This window comes from Zingiber officinale, chromosome 3B (assembly GCF_018446385.1).
Source record: "Zingiber officinale cultivar Zhangliang chromosome 3B, Zo_v1.1, whole genome shotgun sequence".
Lineage (NCBI taxonomy): Eukaryota > Viridiplantae > Streptophyta > Magnoliopsida > Zingiberales > Zingiberaceae > Zingiber > Zingiber officinale.
This window is the reverse complement of record NC_055991.1, coordinates 2,649,737-2,659,212: the sequence shown is the minus strand read 5'-3', so window position 1 is coordinate 2,659,212 and position 9,476 is coordinate 2,649,737. Positions and strand designations below refer to the sequence as shown.

General features: G+C 37.2%; 2 protein-coding genes across 2 annotated transcripts; both read left to right on the top strand.

The window, feature by feature from the left end:
- The first annotated feature begins 1,282 nt into the window (after positions 1-1,282).
- LOC122055511 (serine/threonine-protein kinase AFC2-like) lies at positions 1,283-4,864 on the top strand. The gene is made up of 12 exons (XM_042616981.1): positions 1,283-1,525; positions 1,933-2,122; positions 2,256-2,282; positions 2,394-2,547; positions 2,633-2,681; positions 2,776-2,890; positions 3,042-3,133; positions 3,294-3,441; positions 3,518-3,582; positions 3,665-3,762; positions 3,864-3,966; positions 4,182-4,864. The coding sequence occupies exons 1-12, from the start codon at positions 1,418-1,420 to the stop codon at positions 4,314-4,316; spliced, it is 1,284 nt and encodes a 427-aa protein (XP_042472915.1). The 5' UTR covers positions 1,283-1,417; the 3' UTR covers positions 4,317-4,864.
- Positions 4,865-5,196: 332 nt separating this feature from the next.
- On the top strand, positions 5,197-6,131 carry LOC122055512 (small EDRK-rich factor 1). The gene is made up of 3 exons (XM_042616982.1): positions 5,197-5,352; positions 5,578-5,677; positions 5,807-6,131. Exons 1-3 carry the CDS (start codon positions 5,346-5,348, stop codon positions 5,907-5,909), a joined length of 210 nt encoding a protein of 69 aa, XP_042472916.1. The 5' UTR covers positions 5,197-5,345; the 3' UTR covers positions 5,910-6,131.
- Positions 6,132-9,476: the final 3,345 nt, after the last annotated feature.

The window sequence follows — 9,476 nt, the reverse complement described above, 5'->3', positions numbered from 1 at the left end:
AAGCTTAATTGTTGCCGCTAGCTTCATATGAAGTTCTTCCCAATCCGATCTCTCCATACTTTTCAGTTTCCTTTCTCCTAGTGCCTTTACAATGCTTTGTTGTACCAACAAGTCCTTGACCCTTCTCTATCATAATATGAAGTTCCCGATTTCATCAAACTTCACCATATCAAACTTTACAGGAGTCGTCCCTGACATGTTGAAGAGATCTGTTAAAAACCTGTAGCTTTGATACCAATTATTGTGTAAAGAGGTAGAGACAATACCTCTCAACCTCTAACGCAGAAGAAAAGGAAAAGAGAAAGAGAGATCACGTGGAGCAACAAGACAAAAATGCATAAAAGGAGCAAACACGATGAAGGACAAGAAAAAGAGGAGGAAGAAGAAGAGTTACCGTGGTTTGACAGCGTGCCTACTCCATAAAAATGACCGAAACTTTATTAGAATTCTCTCTACACAATTGGAGCATATTCCATGATTCATATGATTGTATAATAAGTTTATAATGATTTCTATAAATAGTGCATAAACTCTAGATCCGGTAAAATTATAATAGAATTTTGTTATAAAAAATCATAATAAATTTTTATTATGAAAAATTATACCATAATTTATTATATAAAATCATAATAAAATTTTATTACGAAAAATTTTAATAATTTTTTTATAATATTTTTCACATTAGACTTCATCTAAATATCGTATGAACCACCCATCTGCTTACATTAGGATGCGGCTTTTTTTAATAATAAATATTGCTCACGTGCTTGTTCACTCATTTTATTTGTTTTAATTGTAATTGTGAGACGATTATTTATTAATAAATATTTTATTTAATTGCATTACAATGATTCCTTTCCTTCTGAAAGGATGTTTATTATTCTCTAGGTTCCTTCCAAGTAATTCGGGTAAAACATTACTATTTAGTTCAATATCTCGACTTTTAATAATTAATTTTATTAAAATCTAAAATAAAATTATGTTAATATTTTTATTAAAATCAATTTTAAGAATTTTTTAAAATTATTTTTTACATAAAAATATTAACAAAAAACTTCTATAAATATTTTAACTTTCTTGTGTATTTTTACCGAAGTCTAATTTATAAGGGGGATATTAATTTATCCGTATTATTATATTATATTACACATTAATACGTCTGTGCGGTTAATTATTTTTAAAATTTTGATAATAATATTAAAAATATAATTTCAGAATCCGAAAAATCCGCGTTCCTTAACGCGTTCGATAACTCATATAAAACCATGGTTAAGTCGGGCACAATCCGAGTCGAATGAATTCGTAGCTAGGGTTTGGGTAACGGGACGAGCGGTGCCTCGCCTCCTTTTGTGTTCAGATATTTTCCTCCGTACCAAAAGATTTCTTCCTCTTCGCCTTTCTCTTTCTCAAATCGATCATGGAGGTCGAGATAGTGAAGGAATTTCCCCACTCCCGCATAGCAGATGTCCGTCCTCGGAAGCGTGCTAGGTCACGGTGGGACGCCGACCCGCTAACCGACGCCAAGGTGCTTTGCTGATCTTGTTTCGTGTTCCTGTTGCTTGATTTACCGGTTTACTCCTTCTGCTGACCACCGAATTTCGTTGGGTTTCCCCCTTTTGTGTGTGATTTTATAATTTTTCTTTCGTGCAAGGGCGGTGTTTTGCTTTGCTGATCTTGTTTCGTGTTCCTGTTGCTTGATTTGCCGGTTTACTCCTTCTGCTGACCACCGAATTTCGTTGGGTTTCCCCCTTTTGTGTGTGATTTTATAATTTTTCTTTCGTGCAAGGGCGATGTTTTTAATACCCTATCCCGTTTAGTATCAAAATCTTTTTGTACATATTTTGCCCTACCAGAGAAGAGAAAAAAGAGAGTAGTTTTAAGGCAAAATTGTTTATTTGGATGGCATAACAATAAATCCATGGTTATCTGTAGGCTCAAATCGGTATATTATGTGGACAAGAAGTTAACATAAAGAGCATCAAATCTTCTGAGACTACTTCTAATGATACTCGTCCTTCCCAATATGCAAAAGATTTTGTCCGACAGCTTCCCCCCCCTTGGAGAGGAGATGATAAAGATGGGCATTACAAGTTTGAACTCGGAGAAAATTTAACTTCTCGATGTAACTTCACTTGACCATTTGTGTGCATTTTGAATTTGTAAATTTCCCGCGACACAATTGCCTCTTTCTATTGTGAGTTTAATACTACCATATTATAGTTTCTCTGCTAATTTTTTTCCTTCAAAATTTGCAGATAAGATCCACAGAAAAATGGGTGAAGGTAAGTTCTTAAAGTAATTATGAATGTTTGTACAGATTTCCTTATCTTGACACTCCTAAAGATTCATTATAACTTACCTTAACATTCATTTCCCATGTACGTTGATACCAGGGGCCTTTGGACAGGTTCTAGAATGCTGGGATCATGAAAGAAATGAAATGGTAGCCATAAAAATTGTCCGCAGTAATAGAAAGTATAGAAAAGACGCTATGATAGAAATTGAGATTCTGCAGCTGCTTGGAAAGCATGATGCTAATACAAGTCGGTAAGTCATTTTTGCCTATTTTTAACTGTAGCTGTCAACTCGCTAGTTTTAAATAATACATACACGAGTTGATGTGTTCTTGCAGTTGTGTGCAAATACGGAACTGGTTTGACTATCGTAACCATATCTGTATTGTAAGTATATATGCTGTGATAATTTCTCTACCTTCCCAATTACATTGGGAATTGAAATTATCTTTGGATTAAAAAATAATAATAATTTTAACAGGTGTTTGAGAAGCTTGGCCCAAGTTTATATGATTTTCTACGCAAAAACAGTTTTCGCTCATTTCCAATTGATCTAGTTCGTGAGTTTGCAAGGCAACTATTGGAATGTGTAGCATGTGCGTAGGCAGTACTTCCATATCTTTTATTTATCACATTCATATGCTTATATTTAAGACCATCACAATAGCTTACCTTCTAACAGCACTCAGGGGCACGAGAGGAGTTGATCTTGTATATACTGTATTCACTTCTTTCTATTGTGTGCAGTTATGCATGACATGCGTCTTATTCACACTGATCTAAAGCCTGAGAATATACTTCTTGTTTCCCCAGAGTACATCAAAGTACCTGATTCCAATGTATTATTTTGTATCCATCTTAAAGCGTTTACTTTGTCTTTGATAAACAAAACGAACCTTACCATACATTTTTTTAGTTGGTTCATATTTATCTTCTATTTTTGATCAAGTATTACCATCATCCTGCTATTTCAACGCTAACTACCAACCATTTGCTTAGGTCTCATCCAATAAAGGATCTCACTTCAAGATGTTACCAAAATCAAGTGCGATCAAGGTTATTGATTTTGGAAGTACAACTTATGATTTCATAGACAATAACTATGTGGTCTCTACGAGGCATTATCGGGCTCCAGAAGTTATCTTAGGTTAGTTTTATTTGATAATAAATAAAATATTGTGTTTCAGTGTTAAATGTCTCACAAAAATTGATGATCACCTTAGGACTTGGTTGGAGCTATCCTTGTGACATATGGAGCATTGGCTGTATTCTTGTTGAACTTTGCTCAGTATGTTTTTATCCCTAAAACTAATCATTCGGTGTCGTTTGTCCTATACTTTGAGAATTTAGTACTGAATAAATTGTTACAGGGAAAGATGCTCTTTCAGACTCATGAGAACTTGGAGCACTTGGCCATGATGGAAAGAGTGCTTGAACCTTTACCGTCAAACATGTTAAGATTAGCTGAGTATGTGTTATTTTATATAATTTGGCAGATTTTCCCTATCCAAATCGTTTTTTGGTTCAAATAGATGTGCTAATCTGTTCATCTTTGATTAAATTCTCTAGCCGAGATGCTGAGAAGTATATTAGGAGAGGCCATTTAAACTGGCCTGAAAGTGCAACATCAAGAGAAAGTTTCAAAGCAGTGTTGAAACTTCCAAGGCTTCAGGTATTTCCTAAAATAAAAAAAAAAAAATCAAAATTGGGATAAGGAGAATGCCATCACTATTTTAAAGATTTAATTGCTGTGGCGAGAATTGTCATATTTATTGTTACTGATTTGTTGTTCTTTGTGGGATCTGTTTAACTATATTTTTAGTATGTCTGCGGTTGTTTCCTACTGTAAAACAAACTGTTGATAATTGTATCCGTATTGCCTTGCAGACTTTGGTAATGGAGCACACTGATCATTCTTCTGCGGATTTCTTAGATCTGTTGCAAGGTCTTTTGAGATATGACCCTGGAGATAGATTGGGAGCTCGCGAGGCTCTTGCACACTGTTTTTTCACAAGAAGTTGAAACTAAAGGTCCAGTAACGTTGCTTACATTAAAATCTCGTTCACAAAACTCAAGGCCATGCAACTTTGAAGCAAAAGCCTTCCTGACAAAGGCTTCTGAGATATGACCCTGGAGATAGATTGGGAGCTGGTGAGGCTCTTGCACACTGTTTTTTCACAAGAAGTTGAAACTAAAAGTCATGCAAGCTCTTTGAAGCAAAAGTCTTCCAGACAAAGACATCTGAGATGCGATCCTGGAGATAGATTGGGAGCTCGTGAGGCTCTTGCACACAGTTTTATCACAAGAACTTGAAACTAAAGGCCCAGTAGCATTAAGGTCATGCAAATTCGTTAAAGCGAACTAGCCTCAGTTTGGCGTGTACACCGAGCTCAGTGTTGTCGTAGTGTACTTTCCTGTTCTGCAAAATTTGTGTATATCAGCATCTCATTTTTTCTTGAGCTCTTTGTTCTAATGGCTTGATACGCCTGTATACTACTGGCGGCTAACCTGTACCAAACTTGCTAATATTTTCCTTGTTTTAACATCTTGGATTTTAAATCTGATCTTAAGTGATCGTTGCCTGTTTAAAAACTTTTATTGGCTACTGATGCTCGTCGGTCTATGGAGTTCACTTTAAGCTGGAATTGATGCATGAAAGAGATACTCGGTATCCTACGCCTACATTCGTTACGCAAATGTTGCGTCGATGGCACGCAAGAACCCTAGTAATATGCCATCTTCTCCGCGATTAATCTAGCCCGGCCCCCTCTATCTAGGACTCACTAGTAAAAGATTTCTTTATTTGTCCACAAGGTGCGGGGCCCGAGGTTTCTTTATTTGTTTGTGCTCGGAACTTTCCAGAGCCACACATGACACGACTCCGTCCACGGTCCCAATTCCTATTTTTATTTAATTCGCCTCCGACTTCGTTTTCTCGCCCGTAGATATCCTCTTCTTCCCCGAATCTCGTGCTCTTCCTTCCTCCCCTCTTCGTTTCCTCGCCCGCAGAAGTAGATTCGGCTCGTGCTCTTCCTTCCTCGACCGGAGAAGATGACTCATATCCTTTCGATCGATTGATATATGTTGATTTAATGAATTTATTTCATGTTTTAGATCTATCAAATTTAGGGCGTTCGAGTTGATGTTTTGATTTTTTTTTTTCTCCGTTATTTAGGGTTGTATGCTGGAGAATCAAAGAACCGTAACTCTTCGTTGTCGTGTCGCCTTGAACTTTTAGGTGTTTTTTTAGTTTTTCATATTGCTTTTCTTAATTCGGACGCACGGGGAAACCAGAGGGAAACCGATCGGCAGAGGGCTCAAGCCCGTAAGCAGCAGGGGAAACAGAAAGACGATGATCTGACACCTGAGCAGCGCCGGGAAAGGTATTTCTTATGTCGATCTAATTGATTTTACTATTTTTGTTGATGGTTTTCGATTTCTTGAATAACATTTAATCTTGAATTAGCCAGTTTGCTAAGATCTGAATATTCATCTATTTTAATAATGTGCAGGGATGCGAAAGCCCTCCAAGAGAAGGCAGCTAAGAAGGCCGCACAAGCAGCAGCAGGAGGAGGTGCCTCTGACTCGAAGAACAAAGGGAACTCAAAGAAATAGAGGTGGGGAAGTTCGATGAGGGTGGTTATTCTGTTACAAGGATACCTTTAGTTGAATATCGTGATGTGATTTTCCTATTTCTCCGATGCTGCTTGTCTTACGGTGTCTAAATTTATGAATGATCTGGTTCCTCGTAACTGTAATTTGATCTTTATGTTGGTCAAAATTATCCACTTACTATATCAAGGGACTCTTAGTCCGAGCGAGTAATCTTTTGTCATACTTCTTTGATCATGCATGTCTTTTCACAATTTGATTTGCTTTTACTTCTCTAGAAATTTTTCCTCAAACTGAACCGGCCATGTTCTTGTATTCAACAAGTTGAAAATACTATTCTATGTATGTCTAATGCTTGACGATGTTTTCACTAGCCTTGGTATGTTTTTAGACAAATGCAAGAGAATAAAAAAGGAGCAATCTGTTCAATATCGATATTAGGATAGGGATTACGTAAAAGGGAAATGTCACTTTTATGTTTCATTGTCATTCTTTAATTATGTTCTTTATCCGTCTCTGTTTTATTACACCTCGTGGCAATTATGAAGATGTAACTTCACTTTGATATTTGTTTTGGAATTTTGTCGTGTCTATATTTTGTGCCTTGTGTTATCATGGCCTGTTGCTTTAATGCTACACATGTATGTTGACATCAAAAGTGTTAGACATGTCTGTTGTTTATACTTTATAACTTTTTTTTTTATTAGGAGCTTAGAACTAAACTAGGGAAGAGGAGGTTCCAGGTCAAGCATGTAATTGCTGTAATAGATTTGATACCTGTCCAGTTGTTATCTGAATTCAAGATAGTATTAGATGATCACGTAGCCCTTGATGCATTGCTAAGTCTATATGCTGTAAAATCTGATGTTATAATGTTTTTATTGAATGTAGCTGAAACATAAGCATGTAACAAATATAGGAACAAAGTTTATAACTTACAACAGTTCTATTCGTTATGCTACTGTTGTTTCTTTTTTGCATTGGAATTCCAATGCAGCTTGCTTAATAACTAGGGAAGAGGAGGTTCCAGGTCAAGCATGTAATTGCTGTAATAGATTTGATACCTGTCTAGTTGTTATCTGAATTCAAGATAGTATTAGATGATCACGTAGCCCTTGATGCATTGCTAAGTCTATATGCTGTAAAATATAATGTTATAATGTTTTTACTGAATGTAGCTGAAACATAAGCATGTAACAAATATAGGAACAAAGTTTATAACTTACAACAATTGTATTCGTTATGCTACTGTTGTTTCTTTTTTGCATTGGAATTCCAGTGCAGCTTGCTTGTGCATTTCTCCTGTCAACAGCTCAACATATAGATCATCTGATCCTTCATCGAAAGGTAACATCAATAAACAACCTAGTTTTTTTCTACCAAACTTCCTATCTCCACATGCACATTGCCTTGTAGAACAACACAAGGGACGCCAAAGTCCACGCCCATCGATGGAGAATCCAGCAACTGAAAAAACTAGTGTGGAAGATCATTAAACAGTGGTGAAAGCCTGTGCTAATGTGGGAAATGAAATAGTACACAGTGCAAGGTTAACTATCTTTGTTCCAAACCAATTGAATTCCTTCGCTATCTGGAACTATTAGCACCAGTTTTGCTTCTGATCTCCCTGTTGTAGTTTATTAGCTGCAAAAAAGTGAGGGTGAGGAAGAAATGAATGCACGATCAAACTCCATTTGTATTTAGGTAAATATATATCATCGACTACTACTGACCGAATAGATTTGATCTACAATTGCGATAAAGTAGAACTTCCAGTACAAAGTATAATCAGAAGGAGAAAGAAGTAAAAGAGCAGATGTTGACTTGATAATTCCTGCAGCAAAGTGATTGAAGTGGCCGGAGGAGGGATCCAAAATGATCGCATGATCCAAACCTGTCGATCGAAGGAAAAGCAGACATGGCTTGCGGGATCAATGCGATCCCTTTGGATGCTCCCTTCAGCCACATGCAGCTTGTTCATTTCTCTCTAGCTCTCTTCATCTACCTCTCCCTCATACACATGCCATGTATGATGTATATATAGAACCAAAAGAAACAATGCCATGTATGGAGTATAAATTTCTCCATTGATAAAAGTAAATTTGACGCCTAGTGCCATCACATGAACCATGTCAGAACACAATTTTTTTTTTTTTTACATTTCAATCATTTCTCATTGATTAGATTCTCCCCTAGCTTCATGTTGTCCAACCAAACTTAATATAACATCATATCCTTAGTTCTTGTTAATGGATTTTTCATCAAGCATTGTGGTCCAATACCTATTTTCAAGTAGCCGTTATTAATTTACAATCAATTAGTGACCATTTACCACCAAACTTATCACATGCTCAGTGCATTAGTTCTTCCTTCTGGGTGAAGCATACAGATATGTACAAACACAAGTTTCTCCATGTACTGAAGTTGGCTGCATGGGAAGGAAAAAAAAACACTGCATTGCTAAATTGAGTGGGAGCATGGCGTGGTTATGGAGTTGGCTGCCGGGGCTGTTCTGCATGGAGCGTTCATGGCAGCTTCATTTGCCCCAACAGAGGTCTCATGCCAAACACCCTGGCTCCACTCCACTTTTACCGCATGGAGTGCTTAGGCTCTCTGAGCAACCACACACTCTCATGGTGAGTGAAGATCCTTGCGAGAGCTTCACTCACCAATAATTCAGCACTAATGGTCGTTCATCATGCTGTTTCTTAAAAAGAAAAAGGAGGAGGACAATAATTTGAAGTAAATATAATCTAACACTCATGGCTTATACATGATGAGGTGAACTTTACCCTAGTTAATGAATTGTTAGACACAATAGCTAGTCCAATAAAATCTTTAGAACACACATTAGTTCATCCGCGTATTCATAAAAATTTATCTTTAGAACAAACATTAGTCCAATATAATCAACTTTCAGTTAAGGAAGACCCTAAGTCACCAGTGGTGAAACTAATAAAGCTCTCATAAAAGTTTATCATAGATTCATAAAATTTAAATATGATAATTGAGAATGAAAATCTAAGGAAAAACATATTCATTCGTAACTTTATGAAATGGATCCCTAGGAGGTACTTAGTGAATCTGGTTACACCTTACTTAAACTTATATTTTATATAGATCAGGGAAGGTCAATAATTGAAGGAGAATAGTTGATTCACCGCTAGTAAATCAATGTTATTATATGGGACTAACACATTTATAGTTTTTAGAATCCATAAGTATAATATGGATGTGATCGATACGCATTGAGTTGAATCCAATCTGTGGCCAATTGTATGATGCGCATTCAGCAGCGCGATGCGGACGGTGGCCTGACTTCTCAATTGCCTCTGTCACGTGATTTGCGTTGCCTTACTGACTGTTGGTGTCGTGGTCGAGCGAAACCCCCCTCTGCGACCGAGGCCCTTGAAACGCACCTCTTCGGTTCTCCTCCTGCGCAAGCCTCGCGCTACACGTTGCTCGGCCAACCAATTCTCGCCACATCAGCCATTTTGCGCTCTATTGACGCTCCGAAGGGCGCTGCGCTGGTCCGTGGCCGCTCAGCCGATCCGCCCTAACTAAGCCCCA

What these genes read in the sequence shown, in the direction of transcription:
- LOC122055511 (XM_042616981.1), top strand. Translation starts at nt 1,418, where the DNA reads ATGGAGGTCGAGATAGTGAAGGAATTTCCCCACTCCCGCATAGCAGAT. An exon ending in ACCCGCTAACCGACGCCAAG is followed by an intron (nt 1,526 to 1,932) that starts GTGCTTTGCTGA and finishes GGTTATCTGTAG; the next exon opens with GCTCAAATCGGTATATTATG. An exon ending in CATGATGCTAATACAAGTCG is followed by an intron (nt 2,548 to 2,632) that starts GTAAGTCATTTT and finishes GTGTTCTTGCAG; the next exon opens with TTGTGTGCAAATACGGAACT.
- LOC122055512 (XM_042616982.1), top strand. An exon ending in CCTGAGCAGCGCCGGGAAAG is followed by an intron (nt 5,678 to 5,806) that starts GTATTTCTTATG and finishes AATAATGTGCAG; the next exon opens with GGATGCGAAAGCCCTCCAAG.